We start from the raw sequence: 24674 nt of genomic DNA, 5'->3' as shown, positions 1-24674 counted from the left end.
TCTTATTATCTATTTGCACTTTGTACAATCTCTGACATCATCGTCTTTGTTCCACAGAAGCCAATATTGGTTCTGAAGACAGCTCCCTGTCTGACGCGCTGGTTCTGGACGATGGTGTGTGTCTCCATTCATCACATGAATCATCATGATTTATTCAAATATAATATAATAATCATTTAGAACTTTGCCCAAAATGGCTAATTTGTGTGACTCATTGTTGTGTTTGGTTTGTTTATCTGTTAAACTTAAATACACTTAATTATAATATCTTTTATGTTTTGGTGTAGCTGTCTGTCTTCTCTAACATTTTATATTTTATTTCTAAATAGCTTGCTTTTATCTATTAGTGACGGAAACCATGCTGCTGTAACACAAACATGTCCCAGTTTTTAGGGATCAATAAAGTACATGCATCCATCTATCTATCCTCAGATTTTCCACTGTATCTCAGGACAATTCAATTACATGAATTGAATTTTCTCCATCTTCTCTCCTTTATAAGATGGATATCCCTGTATCCAATATCTCATATCCTGGCTCTCTGTTTGTTTCAGATGACCCTCAAGTCACAGGAACGCCCACGTTCTCCCCAGTAGCATCACCTCACAAGGGCCTGCCTCCTCGGCCCCCATCTCACAGTCGGCCCCCTCCGCCGCAGTCCCTGGACGGCCTGCGACACCTGCACTACACGCGCTCCGACTACGACAAATCGCCCATCAAACCCAAGATGTGGAGCGAGTCGTCACTGGACGAGCCCTATGAAAAAGTCAAGAAACGCTCCTCTCACTCCAGGTAGTGAGCAGTTTCATTGTCCTTTCAGAATAAAGCCGCGGCGCATTACATTCACGAGGCTGCGTTTGGATGGTTGTGGTTGCTTAAAATCACGAGTGCTGCTCTGTTTCACCCCCTCACTCTTCTCTTCAGTCACAGGCGGTTCCCAAGCTCTGGCAGTGCAGAAGCAGGAGGCAGTAACTCTCTGCAGAGCAGCCCCATCAGGAGCCTCCCTCACTGGAACTCTCAGTCCAGTATGCCCTCCACCCCGGACCTCAGGTCCAGGACACCACACTATGTACATTCTACCAGGTCAGTCGCTATGTCTGTAATTGTTGTTATTTAAGGTTAAAATTAGAGCTTGTGGAGCAAACTGTTGGACACTTTAGCAATTAACAGTCTGACAGATGTTTCTTGCATTTATAGAGAGCTGTAACAGATTAATAACAAAAAACAAGTGTAAATATTTATTGAACAACACTTTTGATCTGGGGCCACACGGTGATGTAGTGGTTAGCACTCAGAAGACCCGGGTTCGAGCCCCGGTTGGAACAAGGGCCTTTCTGCATGGAGTTTGCATGTTCTCCCCGTGTGTGCGTGGGTTCTCTCCGGGTTCTCTCTGGCTTCCTCCCACAGTCCAAAAACATGCAATGTGGGGATTGGGTAAATTGGACACTCTAAATTGACCATAGGAGTGAATGTGAGAGTGAATGGTTGTTTGTCTCTATCTGTGTGTGGCCCTGCGATGGACTGGCGAACTGTCCAGGGTGTACCCCGCCTATCGCCCGAAGTAGCTGAGATTGGCACAGCGCCCCCCGTGACCCTCTGGTGGAGGATAAAGTGGTAGATGATGGCTGACTGACTTTTGATCTGTCGCTCTGATCTGCATTTACCTATTACGTATAAATTTAGTGATGCCTGAATACTGTTATTTTGTGTATGATACCTTTCAAAAATACTGATTACATTAGCACCTGGCCATGACCAGCCATTTCAAAAACATCATGCTTCACCTGTGTAACAAGGACTTTGCTCCCTTAAAGATGACACAGTTAGAATACTCATCATTTTACAGTCATTTTCACCATTATCCATGATTATTGAATAAATGATGCATAAATGTGTCAAGTTTCTGAGAAACAAATGCATTACTCTGTAACTGTAACAAGGAGATCTGTTGAGACTGTGTTGTTGAGTCTTTGTTTGGAATTCTTCATCTCACAGGTCAGTGGACATCAGTCCGACACGTCTGCACAGTCTCGCTCAGCACTTTAGGAACCGCAGCTCCAGCCTGGAGTCCCAGGGGAAGCTGCTCACGTCCGACCCAGAAACACACCAGCACACGCTGGGAACACTGGGCAGTCCTGACTTCTTCCTGGGACCGGGACGCAGCTCCAATGGCTCTGACCCACTGGACGACTGTTCATCCTGCACCAGCCAAAGCAGCTCAGAGCATTACTACCCCTCTGGGGGACCTCCCAGCAACAACCCCAACTACTCTACCCTGGGAGAGGATTCACCCTCTAAAGCCAGGCAGAGGCAGAGGCAACGACACAGGTATGAAGGATGGTGGCGATACGAGATCATTATTATACCAACTATGTTTAAAGGAATAAAAAAAGATTGAAATAAAAGAGTTGTTTTTTGTTCCCTCTCCAGGTCTGCAGGTCACCTAGGTTCCTCTAACTCCGGCTCCATGCCAAACCTGGCAGCTAAAAACGGCTCTGGTGGAAGCACAGGTGGAGGCAGCATCGGCGGGGGACACCATGGAGTTTACCTCAGCAGCCAGAGCCAGCCTTCATCCCAGTACCGCATCAAGGAGTACCCGCTGTATGTCGAGGGCAGCCCCAACCCCGTGGTGGTGCGCAGCTTGGAAAGCGACCAGGAGGGACACTACAGCGTCAAGGCCCAGTTCAAGACATCCAGCTCCTACACGGCCGGGGGACTGTACAAGGAGGCCTGGGGGGGGGAGGAGGGCGGGGAGGGGAGCGGCCGACTCACGCCGTCGCGCTCTCAGATCGTACGGACTCCATCACTGGGGCGAGACGGTAGTGGAGGAGGGGGGAGGGCAGCGGTGTCTGAGGAGCTGCGGTGCTGGTACCAGAGGTCCTCGGGGAGCCTGAAGGAAAGGAGTCATTCACATTCGGGGTCCACCTCCTCTGAGACGGGGTCACAGCAAGGCACTCTGGGACCTGGACGAGGCATCAGAGTGGGGACACTCGCCAAAGGCTCACCAGGTAGGCTGCATTAAACCTTCACTCCTATGGGTCAAATAAAAATAACTTCCCTACACACCCTGATACCGACCTATTCCTTTAGAATAAAGTGTGTGTAAAGTAGAGGTGGAACAAAAGGCAGGTGCTTTATGCTGTCTTCCATTTGTAGTTGGAAATTACAGAGGCGTTCCTAAAGAGGCAACGCCCCGACCGTGGATTTTTTTACTCAGAAACTCGGAGCAACCTAACAAACATCGCTGCTTTTTGAATTTCTAATCGTAGAAATTCCGCTCTTTATGTGCACAAAATCTCATGTATAGTGTTGTTGTCGACTGGTATTGCTAACACAAATGCTATCCTGAGATGCGTTCGCGACTTTTCCACTGGAACTCAGGGAGCATAGGGGAGGTTGTCTCTCCAGGGCCAGAAACTTTGGGCTAAAACCTTCACGTTCTTACTGGCAGATGATGAACACATGACATAGACACGCACCTTGAGCTGGAGGAGACGGGGCATTTATTTTTTCCCACTGGCACAGAACACTACACATTAGTGCCTCTACTAATGCTAACTGTGTCTGGTTTTCTGGCTTCTCATGCTTCTCTTGCTCAACCACACACTCAACATGTGCACACACACACACACATGGTCCTTAAAGGGTCCGCTGCACTATTACAGCATGGGAGTTGCAATGTCTGTGTCTCTCAGGTGACTCTTAAGCCTCTTAACTCTTAAGTTTTATCGACGGTTCCGACGCTCAGCTTCTGAAAAAGAAACCTTCCGTCCAACGATCCCTCACCTCTCTCCATCTTCAGCTACGATCTCTGTCTCTCTCACAGAGGTCAGAGGTCAGCGCACACCGCAAACAAACTTGCGTTAACGGCGTTAAATTATTTTGTTGCTTTAACTTTAACAGCCCGAGTTATAATAATAGCTGTTTTTGACATGTAAGTTAAGATTAAAGCAGCAGCAGCCGTAAAGTCACAGCGTTTAGACCTGGACTCATGTACTTACGATCTGTGTGTGTACAACCCTGACTTTGTTTTGGACGTCTCTGCTCATGACTTAAATTACAACCTCCGTTATTTAATTTACAGTTCATGGCAAATGCATTTACAGGCAAATGCATATATTCTTCTTTTCTTTCTTTACTGTGAGACCTACGGAAGAGTATTAGTGCCACAGCATGAATTCTGAGATTAAAGTCTTTCTAGAGTTCCACATTCTGTACTTTAAACTTTGCTCACAGCACAACCATCCAACTGAAGAATGAAAAGTTTTCTTAAATCAAAGTTCATCTTTGCCTGTGTTTGCTTCTGCAGCAAAGGGTTAATGACTTGAGTTAAGAGCAAAAGACAGTGCCCCGTGTGAGGCTCGAACTCACGACCTTCAGATTATGAGACTGACGCGCTGCCTACTGCGCTAACGAGGCCGGTGGCCCCTCTGTAAGAGACATAGTTCGGATTCCTCGCTTGCGCAACTGCCCTCCCCCCTCCCTCCCACCCTCCCCCATGGCCTGATGTCTGTCTCCTTTGTTCAGGACTGCATGTGCTTTGGTTGCCTGTTGGACTAACTGTCAGCTTTCCTCATAGCTGCGTCCCCTCACAGCCAGAGGAGTATGACGCCCTCCAATGAACACGCGGCCACGCCCACGCCTCCCTGTAGCCCACAGCACATCCTCAACTGGCAGAGCGGGTAAGAGCGAACAGCAGAGGTTTGACTGCGTGTTAAAAGATGTGAATAATTCAGGACAAGCTGGATGTTATTGTCCAAACGTCACCGTCGCCTCCTCGAGCTTTGACTGTCTGTCTGTCTGTCCGATGCTGCTTGTCACAAACATTAAAAGTGTCTTTAATGTGATTTTTCTCACTCAAACAATCCTCTCAGTTTCACTTCAACTGTTTGTATTTACGTTTTACTCACGGGATCTTTGTTTCCTCACTCTTGCTACTCAGTTTCACGTCGTTATTAAGCGATATCCTGTGACCTAACATAATCTTTCCCTTTGTGTGTGTGTGTGTCTCTCTCTCTCTCTGTCTGTACTAACCCGTCTTTCCTTGTGCCTGTGTGTGTGTGTGTGCGTGTGTGTGTGCGTGTGTGTCTGTGTGTGTGTGTGTGTCCTCTCTCCTGGTTTAGAGGCACAGCAGACTGCTCTCCTACTGAGGACGTGTGTCAGTCTCCCCCTCAGCCCAGCTCTGATGCGTAGAGGTACTGTCTGTGGTCTCGGCCTGCCAGTGGTCTAAACCTAGATTGTACTGTGAACGTGTGAAAACAGAATCAAATTTACATTCAGTTAATTCAGTAAATGGATCATAAAATCATGCTAAAGGTTTACTAGTCACACATGCACTGTCTGGTTAAAAAAAACGTCACCAACTTGATTTAAATAAGCAAATATCTTTTAGCTAGCAGCGAGTTATTGCACCCAAACGGATGCAGTGACACGTCCTGGGGTCGTGGTTAAGTAAACTATTCATTTAGGGTAACTAAACCCGCCCAAACCCTGAAAATGCAAGGAAGTGGGCTGAGAGCTTATTGAGGGAGAAGAGAAGGAGGGGGGAGTGGGGATCACTGCAGGGGGAGGAGTCTGGGACAACAAGCTTAGTGCTAATGAGAGAAAATCTTAATGTAAATGTGTACCTGTGAAACTAAGATGCCAGTGGCACAACAAAGAGAGGCAGAAGATTTGTGTCACATGACATATAGAATTCAATATTTCACACTTAACTGTAAAGATTAGCTCCTAGATCAACAAATACTATGCCTAGATACCTGTAGACAATAGTTTACACCTGGAGAAAAGTGCTTTAGAAGTTTAGTTTCACTTTCCAACGCAGTATTGAAACATGGAAGGATCGTGGTGTCCATCACACGGCCCAGAAGAACTCATGGCTAGGTTTAATAGAGACATTAAATATACACACGCAATGTGAAGAGAGCTCCAAGGATTGAGGCTTAACCGCTGTGTAGCCGCGTGGCTAATCAGAAAGAAAAGGCTGCATTTAGATCAGGAGCATAAGAATTCAACTCTATTGAGTCCATAGTGATGACAGCATCAGGGGAAGAAGAGAGGAGGATGACCAAGCCTTTTGTTGCACAGATCCAGGTCCAGTGACATAATGTGCACAAAACCATTTAGGTCAGCTGATCTGAATCCCACTGAGAACCTTTGGAGAAGACTTAACCCACCCTCCCATCATAAATCACAAGATAGCAGCTCTGGATGGAAATAAATGCAGTGGCAATGCATGAGCTTTTAGAAGCGACGCTAAAGTTAGTCCAGTGAAACACTAAGTGCAGTGTTTTCGCAGCAGTGTGGGGGCTGACAGTGACGAGGGTTCATGGTTTCCTGCTCTCTGCTGGTGAAGGTTTTGTGTGTCAGGTACTTTCTCTGGCTGTATCTGTATCTGATCTCTGCATGTGCTCTGCTAAATGTGGCTCACTCCCTGCAGGATTGACTAATAGAAACATTTTAACCACATCCAGCATGTGTCGTAACACAGAACTGAGTCAGTCGGACTGGGGAGGGGGCCGGCGAGATTATTTTCACCAAAAACATTTGCAGAATTATGAGTTATGGCTCTGTATATATAAGTTGTCATTCATTTCACAAACATGTTGATGTTACAGAAATGTGTATAGTGATCTATATATATTATATATATATATATATTAAATATAATATATATGTTAGATTTCTTATAATATGTATAATATAATTTGGAATTGTTTCCTTGAAATCCACTCTAACTTCATTTAATTTGCATATTATTTCAAATATATATATATAAATCTGAACTTAAAGGTTGGGAAAATTCCAAAAATGAAAAATGTTTGGGGACAACAAAAACATCCGCAGCCCGCGGGTGGACCGGACCTCTAGTGTAGATGATTGAGAATGAAGTGAACGAGTGAAGTCAGTGTGATGCTGGTTTCTCTTTGGTCTGCAGGTCTTTCAGTGACAGCTGTTTTCTCAGCAGCCCTCTGTGTGCAGAGCTGGCAGACGTGCAGTGGTACGGACACGACAAGGCCAAACCTGGAACCCTGGTCTGAGACCGTCCTTCCAGAAACGTCCCATCGCCCTCCCTCCACTGTCCCTCACTACTACCCGTCGACAACCAACAACCTCATCCTTAAAACCCTACAAAATCCTGCTCCGACCCAACGACCCGAGCAGACTAGACATGAGCCTTCCTCCTCCTCCTCCTCCTCCTCCTCCCTTCATTCATCCTGTCCTTCATCCATTTCACAGGGACACGGCGTTTGATAAGGGCCGGTTTTTACATGACAGACTGGACTGAGCAGAGTCACCTCAGTGTTTGAACAGAGAGAGAGAGTGAGAGAGCACAGAACACATCACTGAAACTCAACAAAGCCAGGATTCCCTATCATTTTATCTCATCTTTGCTCCTGCAACTTTACCAACTGTAACGCACTGCCACCAAATCAGGACGTGATTTGAGCCACCGCTTTATTGACAGACCGCTCACAGAACTCTTACTGGTCTTCATCCATTTTTATTTCTTCCCTAAACTAACTAAATAATCTGGATTAACGAACACTACACTACATTCAACCAGTTTTCAGTTTTAACCCACAACCAAAGACTGACACCAGGTGGTGGTGGTGGTGGTGGTGGTGGGCGGGGCCAGACTGTATGATGGTGGACTGAAACGACAACACCGGGACGGGTGTCTGTGACTCTGTGTAGACTTATCGATGAGGACTAAAGCAATAACAAACTTATGAAACACAAGTACATGAACGCGTTTGGAGTGAAGCGGCCGCTTATAACCACGTTCTCTGCCTTGTGATGCTGGGAGTGAAAAAAAAAACAACATCAGTGCATCTCAGGGTGAATGTGGATGTTCTGGGTTTTAGTCCGTGCTCATTTTTGTTTCTTCTCATTGGTCTTTGTAAGATTTCTGTCATCATGGTGAAGGTTCACACACACACACACACACACTCACTATAACTGCGACATTTCCTCTCCAAATTCTTCTTCTTTTTTTGCATTTTCTGCACTGAAAGTAAAAGAGTGATTGGCTGTTCACACTTGACATTGAGCCTGTTAAGTGATAAATCTCTACAGTTACTGTCTCTCGGCCTTTGGCCTCGCTTTTATGTGGTTGTTGGCACCACGCCGCGTTTATCTGCGAGTCACCGTGTGCTCCGTCATCGCTCTGTCCGTGTGTGCAGCGTGACAGGAGCCTCCTGACTCACTACCAACACACTGTTTGTGACAAATGTGTACTGTATTTTGTGCTGGAACAGCGACAGAGCCGTTCAAATCCCCGCAGACAACAAGACACTTCACATCTCATCTACAATTTGGCATCAGGTGCAGTCTCACTTTGGTCTTAAAGCACAACATAAATCATGTGTACGAGGGCTGGAGCTACCTTTTGTGTCGTATCAAAGTACAGCGGAGGCAACTAGAACCACAGATGAAGCATTCAATGAATAGAGATTCATTCATAATTAAAAACCCTAGTATTGGGGCCGAGGAGAAGCCATAATTAGAAGTTTGGAGAATATTTCGCCACAAAAATCCCAAACAACAATCAGATTTCCAAAACAACAGGGTTAGAAAAGCACAGCAGGTTTTGTACAGAGGAAGCAGACCTCCCCGACATGTGATTATGTTGCAGGAAAACAGAAAAAGAAAATGTTTCCTTGTTGCACAAAAATCAGAATTTAAGGCAGTTTTAATTCAGATTACGACTGATTTGTTATCTCATGATGGAGAGCAGAGCCGGCCCAAGGCACAAGCAGATCTAAGGGGCTGCTGATGTTTGGGGGGCCTCCATTACTGTGTGGATAAAAAACACTAGATCTCTTTAGATATACTTAGAATGCACTTAAGTTATTTGGTTTTATTTTGCTCATTTGGTGCACATCTGTTCTAAGTTTTAAAAACCAAAGTCATTCAACTGGTTTAAACTTGTTTCATTCAAGTTCAGTCTCGCCACACTTTTGTGATTTTACTTTCTGGGGTTAGAAAACAAGACAAGAGAGACACTGGTCTGGTGTAAATAACTAGAATTACTGCAGTTTTTAGTGTTACACTCGACAATAGTGAAGGTGGTGGGACGGGGTGGGGCTCCCCAAATCCAATGCAGTTTAGGGCCCCGTAAAGGCTTGGGCCGGCCCTGCCGGAGAGAATCGGGCTTGTTTGTTTGTCTGGATAAATCCTTTATTGTGCTGTGATGCATGCATGGGAGCAGTGGTACTCACGGTGTTCTCCTTTACCAGACTTATGTTCATAGGAGTTTTAACCATTAATCCCAGTATGTGGTCAAAGCTGATTATTGAGACTTGAAGACACAATCCCGTGCATGGCCGTGATGCAGATCCAGCAACATAAACACGTCCTCCTCCTCCAATAGTGTCACACCGTGCCCCCTAGTCTGACCCTGTGCTAATCTGTGACCTCTGACCCAGTGTGATGAAGTGTGCCCCCCCCGCTTCACTGTTTTCAATGTTTCATCTTTTTTTTAAATACTCCAAAAGAAATGAGCTGTTATATCAATCATTTCCTGTATGTGCGCATGGGGGGGGTTTTAACATTAACATTTTATATGACTCAGTATTGTTATTTTGTTCTTATTTCAGTTCTGACATCGTAACGACCCGTTCAGGTGCTACAAAAATGACCAGTTACTGCTTTGTCACACAAGGATCCAGACGTTTGTTCACTGTAACCACGAGACGTGCAAAAACCCGGCTTCTTTTAACAAAGCGTTTTAATAGTGCAGTAGGACACTTCCCTAACCCAGACAATAGAGCATGTAACTCCATTTTATCACCTCTGTTCAGCTGTAACAAAACATTAAAAAAAAGGTGTTGTAGAAAAAACAAATGTGGGATTATTAAGAGAGAGAAAATGAAAAGAAAAAAAAAGAATTCCACAGTTAATTTATTCTTTTTTCTATTAAAAATTTGTATAGTAACTTTACATTTTTCAAAACTGTGTTGTTGGAAATTGATGATAAAATTTTCAAGAGGAGAAAACCGCGGTGGTTCTTGAGAGTAAGAAAAATAAATTATTGATGAATGTTCTCAAGATTGTGCCTCTGTCTGTTCTTTGTTTTTCAATCTGTCAAAAACCCTCTTTTAAAAACTTCACATCCTTGAGTGTGGATCAGTTTTCCCCAGCCCATAATAACCTCCATCCAACTCCAACCATAGATCGTTCTCTCAGATATTTGGATTATCTCCTTTAGATAAACTATTAGAATAAACCTGGCTTGTTGTTTTTCCTTTAAATGAGACAGAGTGTCAGACACATGTGACCGAAACCATAACGTCTTTGTCAGAAGTTATTTTATAAAAAGAAAAAAGAAAAAAATCAAAGACATGTTTTAATCCCTGTGGGTCAGATCGGATTCTTAGGAGCAATCACAGTGAGACTTATCAAAAAGGAATCTCCACATGGAGTCACCACTTCCTCTCCTTCAGGCTCACTCACTCACTCACTCATCATCACATCCAAGAGACAGAGGAAATCCTGTGGAGTCAGAGAGGAGATAAACTCCACAAACACTGATAGAAGAGATGATGAGGAAACGTGAGTCATCGTCACACAGCAGCACAACATGACAGGACACATATTCATCCATTCATTCATTCATTCACAGTGTGACCAAGTTCACTTAGATCACACTGACCACACAGTCCAGAGATGACTCCATACCACGTTTTCACGTCAACACTGATATCAGTCCGATTAAACCAGTGTTCTACGATTTGTAGATATATAAATATTGTATTATAGACATAAATCACAGAATAAATCAGAGTATGTACTTATTTGCAGACATTATCTGTAACCTCTGTAAATGAATCATTTCAAACAAGAGATGTTTGCGAAGTCAATTAAAACCACATTTTATGCCAAACTTTTACATATTAAATGTTATGTACACACTTTATATCAGTCTGATCGTATTTTTAGTTCTAACACAGCGGATGTGTGCGTGTCCAGGTATTACTAATGTTGTGGGGACCTAAACCTGTTTACACAGTCACATTATGGGGACTTGTCTTCCTTGTGAGGACAAAAAGCAAATCCCCAAGGTTAGGTCGAGGTTAGGGTAAGGTTAGGGTCAGGGTTAGGGTTAGGCCAGTAATTGTGGTTAAGCTGAGTAAGTCTCCAGGAAGTGAATGTAAGTCAATGCAATGTCCCCTCAAGTCATGAATATCGAACGTGTGTGTGTGTGTGTGTGTGTGTGTGTGTGTCGTCACTTCCTGGTGTTCCTTCTGAATAATAACTGGTGTCAGCTGGTGAGGACACTGGAGAGCCTTGATCACACACTCACACACACACACACACACACACACATCCACGGGGGAAGATGCAGCTTGTTTTTGAAAAACATTCACTGAAGTCAAACTAACTAGTTTGTGGAAACTGGTCTTTTTATTGCAGCCACATGAGCCGTTAGAGTTAAGTTACTTTTCCTGTGATTCACCAGTTCACCTGCCTGTCCACTTAAACTGGAACTTTGTCTGGCTTTCTCTACACAGCTCCCCCTACAGTTTGGGAATACAAATTGCTTTGACACTACCGTAAACATCCATCCTTCCGTTGTATCTTCTCATTTGTCAAAAGTAAACGCGCCAAAAGACAACATTCAATGTCTGCTCTTCACACGGAGGGTCGTGGGTCACTGGAGCCAATCCCAGCTGACAGAGGGTGAGCAGCAAGGTATACCCTGGCCCCGCCCACAATTTATATACTATATATGCATTTGCTGCATTTTATGTACATTTTACAGTCTCATGCTGACTCATATCAACTTGGTTTTGATGGCAGAAGAATCACTGTCGGTGGAACCTGGACAGACCTGCTCTCCTTTAATTCCTCTCCGTCTGCGTCCGTGCACCAATGAATGTCACGTTGCTCTTTGTGCTCGGCGTGTTGTTCCCATAGCAGCTCCACTAACCAGGCAACAGCTGGAAGCTGTTAGGCCGACATGCCGTGAGAAACTAGCTGCTCTGTGATTTCAGTCTGTTAGCCTGTGTGTGTGTGTGTGTGACCTTGCTTTATATTCTTAATGAAATACTCCATCATCTCAGAAGTCAAACACACACCACACCCTCTGCTCTCTCTCTCTCTCTCTCTCTCTGTTGATTAAATGCTGTTATTAGGTTCTCAGTGCAGGTTAATCTAAGTCTCACACTCTGAGGTTAAATAATAACAGGACGTCAGGATCAGTGTAATAAACACTTTTACATTTATTTACACTCAGTAATAATCAGATCAAAGCGATGAATATTTAACACGTCTCATGCTCTCATCATGTTTTCTTACATAAAGCAGAGGCAGCTGATCTGTGCGTGGACTTTTACATGGGAACCACAGTGTGATGCTGCCCTCTAGTGTCCAACATGGGAAAGCTGATACCTCCTTAATGTATCTTATATTATATAATGTTATAGTTATTATATTATTATTGCACTCACTTTAATACCATTAACCTTGGTTATTGCACTTTATTTATTTATTTTAAATTGGACTGGCATTGACCAAATATTTGTAATGTATGTGCTTTTATTTAAGTTATTTTATTCTGTGTTAAGAGGAAAGCACAATATTAATTATTAATGTAGTTTAACTTTACTGGCAAAAATGAATGTTATTAATGTGGTTTAGATGCAGACATTTATTTCAACAGTACATAAGACAACCTTGAAGAGAAGTTTAACATGTGAACTTTATTACATTTAAGAAATTAATAATAAATCAGTAGTTTACAAACTGTTCATATCAACAACAACGACTGAGTTTACAAAAGGACAGTTGAGTGAACATTCAAAAATATACAGTATTTATGAGTGAGTGAGTTTCACAGATTAAACTCCACTTGTTCCACTAAAGGTCCAGTGGTTTCATCTGGATCCTGAACAGAAAAGAGAGAGAGAAAATAATCCAGACTGAATATTGTACATTTTCTATGATTTATTGCAACTATGATGGATTTGCATTAAACCACTGACAACAGATATCTGATTTGTTTTATATAAAACAATTTCCTCGCAGAAGAATAAAGTATTTCTATTCTGTTCTATTCTATAAACCTTTCACATTTATATTCTTGTTATTGTTACTAGTGGTTTCTTGGAAGTCGGGAACATAGTCATACCTGTGCGAGGCGGCTGTAGGGCTGAGTGTGAGCGTTGCTATAGCGACGCAGGCCACTCCAGGACAGGAAGAGAATGTAAAGCGATGACAGGGAACACTGTATGCAAAATGCTATAGAGCTGCCTTTAGCGACGTATGAGCCGACGCGCTGGTGACAGCAATAACAACAGAGGTGATGCTGAGACATGCTTTTCATTCATATAAACAGACTTGTAGTATGTTGAATTTTGCCAATAAACCTTCCTAACTGTTACCTGCTGGTTGGTGTTGAGTGCGACAGGTTGTATGGACGTGAGACTGTTGGCCAGGAGAGCAGAGAATCCAAACAGCAGAGTGAAGACGTTCAGAACCATCAGGACCATGATCTGATTTTCACAGATGCAAAATTAAGAGAGGTAGATTAACGCAGATTAACAAAGTAAGTACATAGGAAGGTTGTTAAATGATTAGATTGTGTACTTTTAATTTGTTTGGTCTTCTTTGCACCTCCATTGCCAGACACGCAGCAACCACGTACTGCAACACAAACACAATCGTCACTTCATTTTCGATTCACATCTGCCCGACAAACATCTGCATTTGACCGGACTCACAAACAGGCTTGACCACACTGGTGTTGTCATGGCGACAGAGCAGTTGTAGCTCACACAGGCATGGGTGACCGTGGTTAGAATGCAGGCTACAGCAGCGACAAGTTGAACCACCTGAAGAAGAAGAAGAAGAAGAAGAAGAGAGTGAAGGAGACAGACTGCGGATACAAAGCTGATAAATATGGAAACCAGTCTCACCCCAGTGATTAACAGTCTGGTGTTCACCAAGGTGGAGAACCAGCGATGAATCCTGGCGCTGTGCACATCCTGGTGACTGGTGATCTGAGTCTGTGGGCGGGCTGAAGGTGAATCGTTAAAAAACACATGGTACAGTCCTTCCTGAAACATGTTCTGCCTCATCTGTTGTGGAAGAGAAAAAAAAGGAGTTTTCAGCAAATAAAACCAAAGTCGACAAAAAAAAAAGGTCAATCGTTCATATTCCACACTTACCTTTCCTAAATCGAGTCACCAAGCCTTCACTCATAACAACAGAGCGAGTGCACTGTCATGTCGGTGGAATAAGAAACACATTTCAGGTGAAACAGAGTCTTTTCTCACTGCCGCTGTCACTCACACAGAGTTCAAAGTTCACCTGACTTCCCTGATAGTGACTGGTTAAAGTTCACTCTTGAGGAAATGTAAGTTAAAGGGTGTGAGAGGTTTGACTTTGCACCCTGCGCAGAGGCTGGGAAACACTGCAGACTGTGGTGGTCTGGCGTGGTTTTACACCTCCACCATGTTGGCAGGAAAGGTTCATGAACAGCACGAGTGTCAGAGTTCACTGTGCTCTTTAAATACACACAGATTGACTGAGTATTCCTGACCCCCACAAACTGCCCGCTGTGTTTACCTATCACAATAAAAGCACGTCAAATAAGCACGATATTAAAGCTATAGTATAAATGTGTTCATTTATTTGATTTATTTTAATTTGCTCTTATATTAATTTGTCTTTGCACCAATGACCAGAACAAATGTCTCATATTGTGTCGTCTTTACCTGACAGTGCAATTTCACCAGATAAATGCAGCTTTTTCCACACACATTATGTTCTGTATATACTATTCAGCCTTTCTAAAATCCCTCTTTTACATTTATTTTATACACTTTCACCTGTAAGTCCACTTGTATAGACTTTGTAAGTCTCTGTGTTATTTTCACTTCTTTCTGCTTAGTATTGTTCCGTTATTTTTGCACTTAAAATTTCCGTTGCACAGTGTATCATTTCCTTGTTTTGTGCCTTTTTTTTCTTTTTGTTGATTTAAACTTTTTGGCTGCTTGGTGCTCAAGGACTGTGCTTTTTCATTTAGACTCGAGTTGTCTGCAGGTGCTGTTGAAGAATAACGTCAAACAGACGGGGAAAGCAGAATTTAGGCAATCTTGCATTGAGTAAGAACAAAAGAATGAAAATGTGGTTTTATTTTATTTATATAAAACATCTTCACAAGTTTATAACAGGGTTTTATTTGACCCACTTCTTAGCATCTTGTCATAGACCTTCAGCATCACAACTGGTTAGTGTTTTATTGTCATGTTTGAATAAACTACTGTCAGGTCACAAGAGTGCCTGAAGTTCTGAGTTGTGTATTCGTGTCCTCACTCGTCTACACTGAGACACAGATTATTGACAGATTACTCAGAAGCAGTAAGAAAGAAGTCATAAAGCGGATTATCCCCTGACACAGTGATGGATGGGGTTAGTGTTTCCATCTTGTGCATAAACGGAAGCTGAACTGAAACTCTTATATTTGTATGAAGGCGCAGCAACACTACTACTGTCATATGATGTGCTGTAGATAAAAAGCCAAACCTTTTTACATTAGACTGTGCTTTGTATATTTTATTTTGTGCTTTTCATTTTTTAGGTGAATATAAACAATACAAAACAATATTACTACTCTAAACAAAGGCCCTCTCATTTGAACAGGTGGAACTCGTGAAAACTCCCTTTATCAGTGTTCATTTCAATTCACTACAATATACAAACACAACAGATTTTATTTAAAAACAAGGTTAATTCAAATGGAATAAAAGGCAAAACACATTCAAATATAGAGCTAAAGGTTCAGTGTGTAAAACTTAAAGTCTTAATACAATTACACACATTTTCTGAATTGTTTTTCATTCACCCAGAATGAGTGTTTAATACTAATAATAATCATTTTGGACCAACATGTTTACACATTAGACATTGACGAATGTACACATTAAACATCTTTTGAGTTCCGATGCTAACTGAAGGGAAGGGTGAGGTGAGGGAAACATTTTACAAGAAAGAGTTTGCAAACTCTCTGATCTTCTAAACACACTTCACACCCATTCTCTTTTTCCCGGCAGTGTCTGTGTGTCGTCGTCCTCCTCTGTGCCCCCCGTGTACAGCTCAGCCAAACTCCGGAAAACTGGCCCCCACTGGTTGAGGCTCCCGTAGTCCTGGTGCTCCTCGTCCGAGTCAGAGGAGACGATGGAACTGAGAGAGCTGCACAGAGAGCCCAGGCCTTCAAAGTCAAACACCAGGAGAGAGTCATAGGGAGGAGCGGAGGAGTCCGAGTCAGCAGCACACAGGTTCTGCAGGACAGATCGAGGACATGTCTTCAGACGCTGACGCAAATACCACACGTCCTAGAAACACACTGTCATTTCAACATCACTCACACTTTCAATGAATTTGCTGATTTCCTCGTTCGGCTGGAGTTGCAGACAGTAGCCCGGGCGGCTCTGGACTGAAGGAAGGACGTCAGTGACCTCAGGACAGTTGTGCAGCCTCCTCTGAAGTTGACTCAGGTCATAATCCTGACATGTATTCAGACATGAACACATTTTTACTTTGACAAGTTAAATAAACGAGCGTTCAGACAACGTCTTCCCTGTTGATCGTCTGTCCCACTTCACCTGTGTCTGATTGTCCCTGTGTGTAGTTAGTCTATTATGTAGTCTATTTAAATATAAATATAGTTTATTTTGATTGTTCCTGTAGTTTTTCCACGTGTTTCCCAGTCTTGTTACTTTTGTTTCCGTTCCCTGTGTTTGTTGGTTTTGTTTCATTAAAGACTCATTATTAGTTTTTTGTAACCTGTGTTTGTTATTTTTGTTACTCTTTATCTCATTTATTAATAAGATAACAAAAGATAATCCTTTATTAGTCTCACAACAGGGAAATAAATAAAAAAAAAAACAGTATCCTCACACAGGAGTGTTGAAACACCAAGAACAGCTGATTATGGAAGGGCCTGTTTACAAAATAGCACTGTTTAATTTTTAACCATAGACATGTTGCTTCACTGTTTGTGTACACAAAACACCATGAGGAGCGCTGTCATTAACGGGTGCTGCTGCTGTAAACAGTATAAATGATGTCCTGATGTGTTCACAGATGACATTTGAGATACACAAGCTTCTGTGTGCACAATTCCATTTTTATGTGTTTAAAACGGGGGGGAAAGACTGTAATATCAAACTGGAAAACCGTTCTAACCAAGTCTCCTCTCTTTCCCTTTACCTGATCTTCTTCACCTCCTCCCTCTTCATCATAACAGAAGATGTTGTCTCTGGGAAAATCTTCCACACGAGGAACCCGCTTCTCTGAGCTGCTCCTTCTCCTTCTTTTCAGCAGCAGCAGCAGCAGCAGAAGCAACACTGCAGGTCAACAGGAACAAACGAGTAAGTAAGAAGAAGAAACAAACATGAAAGATGACGGGGAGGAATAAGAAAAATGTGCATGTACATACACAGAAGGAGAAAAATGGCTGCCAGCACTGAGGTTGTGAGAGAAGAAGCATGCATGAGAGGAGCAGAGAGTGAGGTGAAGCAGGTCCAGGCGGCTCCTTCACACTGGCACACCTCCACGCTGAGTGTGCTGTCTTGGTAGAGTGAGCCAGCGTCATAGATCCTCATGAGCACGCTGTAGTCCCCGGGGGAAAGTTCCCGTTTGGGAGCCAGAGCTGCCACGCTGCCTGAAACACAGCATTAACCATCACATGATGCATACAAGCAAGCCCTGCTCATGCACGTCACATATCAGTGGGGGGTTCACTTGCTGGTGGAGTTGATGCTGACAGTCCAGTTGATCTTGTGCTCTCCCAGAAGCTCCACAGTAAACGGTCCAGCGTGACCTGATCCGTCCAGGTCCACGATATCCAGCAGAGCCGGAGAAGAGTCCTTGTTGCACATCATAGCCGTTCTCTGCTGGACCACGGGGAGATGGTCATTCACGTCCAGTAAAGTCACGAGCAGAGTTCCTGTCCCTGTAGCTGGGACAGTATCTGGAAAACATTCAGTAGGTTTATTGTTCAGTAATAGTCAAGTGTACATATTGTATATGTCTATATATGTATATATATATCTATATCTATATAGATATAGATATATCTATATCTATATAGATATAGATATACAAAAATACAAAATTACCATTGTCAAAAGCCAAAATGAGGACGGTGTATCTGTCGTCTCTGACAACATGTGACTCTCTGTCCAAGCTGCTCTTGACTGTGACTAATCCTGAGTCTGGATCGATGCTCAGCCACCTGGCAGTGTCATTGTTCAGTTTATATCTGGAGAAGTGAGACAGAAAAACATGTTGTTGTAGTAATAACAACAACAACAACAATAATAATAACAGTCATACAGACCTCTGCCATGTCACCTGTGTTTTTATAAACCAGCACCTTATGTTGTTACAGTTTGATCCACTGAGTCCTGCTCTATTAGAATCTTATTACCATCTTACAGCTTCTTCAATCACTGTTTCACTCCACGTCAGGGTTTAAGAGAAACAGTCCTGCTGTTGTTCAAGTACAAGAGGAGGACACACTCAGTTCTTGACACTGTAGCCTGTAGGATCTGTTATTTTAACACTGTATACATATTTTTCTGGTTGTGTCCCAATAAAGAAATTGATAAATAATTATATATGGTCATAATAATCCAAATCCAATGGTGGCCTAAATCCTCTCCACATGCCACATGAGGAAAAGAGGGAGAGCACAGAGAATGGATGTTGTGAAGGAGGACAGTTGGTGTCAAACTCAATCATTTTTTATGTCTTTCCAGCTTTTTTTCCCACTGACTTACAGATTAGTACCACACTTATCAAGTTACCTCGCCAGTAAAATGAATAAAGAAATGAAATGTGGACTTTGAAAACACAGAGCCGGAGCCAGAGGGGGGTTATAAGGGGGCTCATTTGCATTTGGCTTCCTCTCTTTTAGCTTTATACATCTAGTAAAGATGATTGAGTACAGCACATTATGTGACGGTTTGTGCTATTCTACTGAAATACAGTGGAGGAAATCACAAAAACCATCACAAAAAGTCAGATGGAGTCGTCAAAAACTGTTGAGAAAGATAATAACATCCATAAATGTGTCGTCGTGTAAAGAAAAGTAAATACTGCAGTGACCTGACGCTCTGTTGTTTGCCTGTGTCCTGGTCCTCGGCTCTGACCTCGGCCACAGAACGTCCTACTTCCGCGTCCTCTGATATGCTGACACGAATCTCTGGCGGACTAAAAACAGGAGGTTCGTTGCGGTCTTCGACTGTCACGGTGACTGTTGCTGTCGAGGTGGACACAGACGCCGTGTACGGCGCCTCGTTGGTCACCGTCACCACCAGAGTAAAGATGGCCGTGCTCTCAAAATCCAGCTCCTTGAAGGCGAAGGAGAGAAAGGAAATAAGCATCAAACACAAAGCCATGAATATTTATCAATAACAGTGATCCGCGTGTTCTGACCTGGACTGTCCTGATGACGCCTTCCATTTTATCGGAGCCCGTGGTGATATTGAAGTCTCCGCCCTCGTTGCCTTTGATTATTGAATATATGGTGTTGGCGTGTGGAGTTCCTAGCTCATCCTTGTCGGTGACCTTTAACCTTATTACCTCCACTCCTACCTTATTTTCAGGGACTGATGTGGAAACCTGGAGATAAATGAAGTTACATTTATGATCGTTTCCATATGATTAATGTAGAATGTGGGACTTTTTGAACTCACAGACGTGCTGGTGAACTGTGGAGCGTTGTCGTTGCTGTCAGAAACGCTGATGACGGCCGTGCAGGTGTCTGTTAGCCCCTCCCCCCCCATATCAGCAGCCTCAATGATCAGTTTGAACTCTGGGTGAGTCTGGGGGTCAGCTCATCATTATCATCATCATCATCATCATCAGCACAATACAGACACAAGATGACTTTAAATGATGAACGTGCAGAGGCAAAATCCAGGTAAATATGAAATAAGCTGAATGTCACAGTATAACGGTTGGATTATTTATTTATTTTTTTCTGTTTTCTTCACCTTGAGGTTTTTAGTGTCTGGTTTTCTGTTCCTTGTTTCCGGTTTTATTTTGAAGAATTTTCTGTGTGTGTACCTTGTCGAGTTTTGTTTCCTGTTGACTGTCTGGCCCGCCCCTAATGTGTCTCACCTGTGTGTAGCCCTCGTTAGAAAATGTGGGCATCGAATAAGTTACTGACTTGGGGAGGCCACTGAACCGAACAAAAAACTTAGTGGAGTGTTTATGAAGCTGTTAATTGATGAAGAGTTTTAAGAAACACGAGAAGTTTAATTGTGTACATGTTAGAAGTGTGAGTGAATTGTGTTCTGAGCCAAGTTGAAGTCCACGAGGACGCTATCGCTAAGCTAAGGGAGTTAGCACGGAGCGCCGGAGGATGTCGTGAGGGAGGGCCGCCGTTGGAGTGTTTCTGGATGGGAATATCGCCTTCGCTGTTTTTCCATGACCATTGTTTGGATTAACCGTTGTTGGGACCGAGACTGAAAGCTGTAAGTTAAACTGTCTATTTACTGCTGGAGTGTTTTATCTGTGTGTGAGCTTGTGTGTGTGTGTGTGTGTGTGTGTGGCCCCACAGTTGAGGTGTTTTATATGTTCTGAAAGAGTACAAGGGTTTAACCAGGAAACGGATTACTACATATTGTACAGGTGTGTTATCAAAGTTTCTACAGTAATTGTACAGTATCAATCAGTTTAGTTTGGTATATGCCGTTTATGATGTGTAGAAAGTGAAAAGTGACTGTTAATAGTGTGTGCTATTTGTGTTATGGTATATTTAGAGAGAACCGTAGAAGAACTCCTGGTTATGTTTAGGACCACCTAACTGTTCATTTCAAACACTATGAATATTATTGATATTTGTAAGTTACCTTTCAGTAAAGGCCATACATTTTCCTCATTTTACAGAGTTGTCTGGGGTCACTTATTTCAAAGGAAAGCATACTAGACTGGGATTGATCTTGTTTAGTTTTCTCGAATGTTGATTTGTTTGTTTATGGTGTATGGGTTATTTTCATTATTTGTTTTGTGTAATTTGTTGTGATTAGTGTCAATAATATTATTTCTTTTTTTAGTAAGCAATTTTCCTGTGTTTGGAACTTTTTGATTATTATAATAATTAGTTTTCTTTAATTTGTAATTTGTTGGTAAAGTATTTTGTTTTAGGCCACTGCCTTATCCGTTTAAGAGCTTATTGCTTTGTGGCTGTTTTCTTATTTGGCTCCTAGCCCCACTCGCCACATTTGTTTCAGGTCAGTGTGCTTCAGTTTGTGTTTCTACTCGCTGCGCTTCAAGGTTTTTTGTTAGTTTGTTTAATTAGAGATTTGTTTTGGTAGTTTTTGCAACTAGTTTTTTTTTTAACTTTGTGACACTATATAAACAAAAAAGGCATACATTACGTTATTACTCTGCAAATGCCTTCAGCCACCACTTCTTTGTTGTTTTAGCAAAGATTTAATTTGCAATTTCAGTCTTTGTTTTAAGAGGCAACCAGAAAATACAGGAAATAACATGAGAACAAAATGGTTTTCTACAGACAGTAGTCAGTTTTTAATGAACTATTTATGTGAAAACTGTCTTGAATTTTGATATCTTAATAAATTATGATTGTAAGAAAGTCAGTCTCACATATTAACAAGCTTCCACTAAGTCAAATGTATACAACATGATTATGTAAGGTCTTGTTTAAAGCAAGTGTAACATTTAATATAACATATAATCATAATAGTTTTGTTAAAACAGCAAATATCTAATGGTGACCTAAAACCTTTGCAATTTGAGTGGTCATCAAAACTAGAAAAATGCTATATAAATACATAGTGCGTGTATATAGCAATAAAGTATAGTAAATATAAGTACGTAAGAGATTCAGGAGTATGATACAAAGATTAAAATGATAAGTTTTTTTTAAGTTAACACTTGAGATTACATCCGTGGTGGGCAGGAAGCTCAGTTCACGATCAAACATGACAAGTGATGGTATTTGTAACAACTTTCATCAGGTCCTTGGTCTTAGACACAGTCCCTGATACAAAATCATCACTTTCTTATCTCCCAGTATATGACAGAGTCATCTGAAGTGATAGATGGTGTCAGAAAGAAGAAGAAGAGCAGTGTTTCTTACCTCTCTGTCCAGTCCACCTGCTGCCACACTGATGCTTCCACTCACTGGGTTTATGCTAAACATGTCTCCCTGAGGCGTCTGAGACAATATCCGGTACCTTATAACTGCGTTATCTGTCAGTGGGTCGTCTTTATCCTTTGCTGTTACCGTCACCACAGAATCATCTGTTGACGAGACAAAGGTGGCTTGAAATGCACATATTACTGAGGAGTGAAATAAAGATTAAAGGACCAGTGCAGCTTTTTAACCCTCTCACCTACTGTGGCGCTTTCACTCACGTTGCCATAGAAAAGGCTCCGATTGAACTGTGGAGGATTGTCATTCTGGTCGATGACGTTAATGATGAGCTCCATGGGCTGCTCGGCTTCATGCCTCTCATTCATCGCATGGGCCCACAGCTGTAATACACAGCATACTGGATGTTATGATAATAGTAGTGGATGGTGTCATATTGTAGGTTTAAATTAAAGATTAAAGGTCCAGTGTGCAAGAATCTGTGAACTCTGAGTAATGATAAGGACTGAATTGAAGTGGTTGTCTTGCAGCGGAGAGAGCAGTCACAGACAAGACTGAACCATTCACTGAGATCAGAGGGGCGACAGGAAAGGCTATGCTTACACTTTTGGATATAGACAAACTACATACAAAGATACGATTATACTTACTAAAATAATTGTATTATTTTATCTTTTAATGTTTATGGCAATGATGACAATAATTATGATGATGATGCTCTTTGGGTAAATGGTCTGTACTCAAAAAGCACTTTTCTACTCTTGAAGACTGCTACAATACAGTTTTGCCATGGGGGTTAAGTGTCTTGCCCAAGGACACAAGTGACTAGGGGTTGCTGGGAATCAAACCCACAACCTTCAATTTGTAATTGTCCTGACCCTTGCTGAAGTACAGAGTTCTCAAACTGGCAGCCTACAGGCCGCATGTACCCCCCTCCCCCCAATTGATTTCATTCGACCCGCTGACTCTTGAATGTGTGGTTTTTCTATTCATAAGAGTCATTTTGCACCATAAATGTTTGTTATTATCAACTATATGTGTTCCAATCACTTTTGTTCTGAAAGTGACGTGAAATATAGTGACAAATTATTGTTATATCGTGATATAATTTTTCAAAGTTGGACATTTGTCTATTCTAAGCCTGGTAATGTACTTACGGATACATACTTGTGGGTATTATACTCCTGTCTATACCTTCCTAAATGTTACACACTGGACCTTTAAACGTTCAGCTCACAATGTATTTCTCTCTCTTCTCCCTGTCAAGTGGCTGGGTCAGGTACAGCACCCCAGATCGCCGATCGATCGTAAAAACACCTTCAGGAGGCTGATCAACACCCGATCCACTGATCTTGTATGTTATCGCCACCTTGTCCTCGATGCTCGATTTAATCTGAAGCACAGTAATGAAGACAAATCAGCCAAGAGGCGGATAGGTCAAAAACATTGGATTAAGCAACTGTGGCTGCTGCATTTACCTTCACCATATATTTTGGATATGGACCCCTGTCATTTTCAGGAAAGTTAATAGGTGGAATAACCCACCCCCTCTTCATCCGCTTCAGAACGGCAGACACATGTGGAAACTCAATGGTGGAGGGTTGATGGAGGCTCAGGTGTGAGTGGAGCTTCTTGAAAAGCAGGACATCAAGTCACATTTTTACTTTTAATCCAATTAAGCAAGTTTAAAATCATACAATTGTGTTTAAATGTACCTTGTTTGTTGGGTTTTTGTTTTCAGAGCAGTTGTTATTGTCGATCGCTGCTGCAGCCAGAACAGCCAAACACTGAGGACCAGACATTATCATGTGATAACATGATATTAATTATCAAGCAATAAATGAATATTCCCAAGTGTATGCAGGAGAAAATAACATACCTCTGTATTCAGTTTAATGACTCACACAGATATACACAAATGAAAGTATAATTGTTTTTAACGGTAATTCAGAAGACTAAACCTGGAAAAACGACAACATTCCTCACTTTTCTGACTATAAAGGAATAGAAATCTTGGTAGAGAAGAAACAAAAACAAAAAAGTGAACATTAAAAAGCATTTCATTGTCAAACACTCACCTGTACATGACACAGCAACAAAGCAGTCCTTACAATCATGCTGTTCCTCAACCGATCCTTAAAGATCTTTTCCAAACTGGATCGGCTGCTTTGTTCCAAGTTCTTATATTTAGTTCTTCTTTAACTGTTTTTTTTACCTGAAGATTTCTCGACCATTTGAATCAAATAATCCTTTCACGGACTCATGTGCTCCCAAGTATTAATTCTTCAAACTGCCTGTGGCAAGGGTTATCGTGTGTGTCCTCCACTTCTGATGTCAGGTAGGTGCTTGATCTTATCACTGAGCTTAGTGAAAACAAAGCAGCTACGAGGTAAACGCTCACACACTAAAAACATGCAGGTGTGTATGTGTGTGTTCATGCAGGTAACTCCTTTCAAAAAAAAAAAATAGATCAATATGAAACCTTCTGCAGCACAATTTTTTTTTCATTTTCACTTCTAAATGACAAACTGTT

The 24674-nt window shown here is 42.1% G+C and overlaps 4 protein-coding genes and 1 non-coding gene across 15 annotated transcripts in view; 2 read left to right on the top strand and 3 right to left on the bottom strand.

The window, feature by feature from the left end:
* The window catches only part of frmd4a (FERM domain containing 4A), a 129487-nt gene extending 121534 nt beyond the window's left edge, over positions 1 to 7953 (top strand). For all 10 annotated transcript variants that reach the window (XM_044035685.1, XM_044035684.1, XM_044035686.1 and 7 more), the window contains 7 exons: positions 58 to 114; positions 555 to 792; positions 925 to 1083; positions 1996 to 2328; positions 2431 to 3008; positions 4580 to 4682; positions 6938 to 7953. In XM_044035685.1, the coding sequence (XP_043891620.1) occupies positions 58 to 114; positions 555 to 792; positions 925 to 1083; positions 1996 to 2328; positions 2431 to 3008; positions 4580 to 4682; positions 6938 to 7040 (1571 nt within the window). In that variant the 3' untranslated portion in view covers positions 7041 to 7953. The remainder of the gene's footprint in view (positions 1 to 57; positions 115 to 554; positions 793 to 924; positions 1084 to 1995; positions 2329 to 2430; positions 3009 to 4579; positions 4683 to 6937) is intronic.
* On the bottom strand, positions 4347 to 4419 carry trnam-cau. The gene has a single exon. It is a non-coding gene; the product is annotated as a tRNA-Met (tRNA).
* Positions 7954 to 12688: 4735 nt separating the features above from the next.
* si:dkey-30c15.13 (uncharacterized protein LOC558731 homolog) lies at positions 12689 to 14352 on the bottom strand. The gene is made up of 7 exons (XM_044035854.1): positions 14175 to 14352; positions 13923 to 14084; positions 13728 to 13838; positions 13594 to 13650; positions 13389 to 13499; positions 13136 to 13282; positions 12689 to 12892 (listed from the first exon to the last, which is right to left on the bottom strand). The coding sequence occupies exons 2-7, from the start codon at positions 14082 to 14084 to the stop codon at positions 12839 to 12841; spliced, it is 642 nt and encodes a 213-aa protein (XP_043891789.1). The 5' UTR covers positions 14175 to 14352; the 3' UTR covers positions 12689 to 12838.
* Positions 14353 to 15898: 1546 nt separating this feature from the next.
* On the bottom strand, positions 15899 to 24258 carry LOC122775887 (B-cadherin-like). The gene is made up of 15 exons (XM_044036095.1): positions 24220 to 24258; positions 23857 to 23928; positions 23620 to 23772; positions 23379 to 23534; positions 22383 to 22524; positions 22127 to 22290; positions 19713 to 19841; positions 19453 to 19638; positions 19123 to 19367; positions 18132 to 18274; positions 17759 to 17983; positions 17450 to 17674; positions 17221 to 17357; positions 16377 to 16514; positions 15899 to 16289 (listed from the first exon to the last, which is right to left on the bottom strand). Exons 1-15 carry the CDS (start codon positions 24256 to 24258, stop codon positions 16035 to 16037), a joined length of 2409 nt encoding a protein of 802 aa, XP_043892030.1. The 3' UTR covers positions 15899 to 16034.
* Positions 20136 to 24674, top strand: part of terb1 (telomere repeat binding bouquet formation protein 1) — a 29321-nt gene continuing 24782 nt past the window's right edge. For both annotated transcript variants that reach the window (XM_044035850.1, XM_044035849.1), the window contains exon 1: positions 20136 to 20495. The gene's annotated coding sequence lies outside the window, so the exon portion shown is untranslated. The remainder of the gene's footprint in view (positions 20496 to 24674) is intronic.

The sequence above is a fragment of the Solea senegalensis genome, linkage group LG10 (assembly GCF_019176455.1).
Source record: "Solea senegalensis isolate Sse05_10M linkage group LG10, IFAPA_SoseM_1, whole genome shotgun sequence".
Lineage (NCBI taxonomy): Eukaryota > Metazoa > Chordata > Actinopteri > Pleuronectiformes > Soleidae > Solea > Solea senegalensis.
The sequence above is the reverse complement of the archived record's forward strand: the minus strand, read 5'-3'. Positions and strand labels throughout refer to the sequence as shown.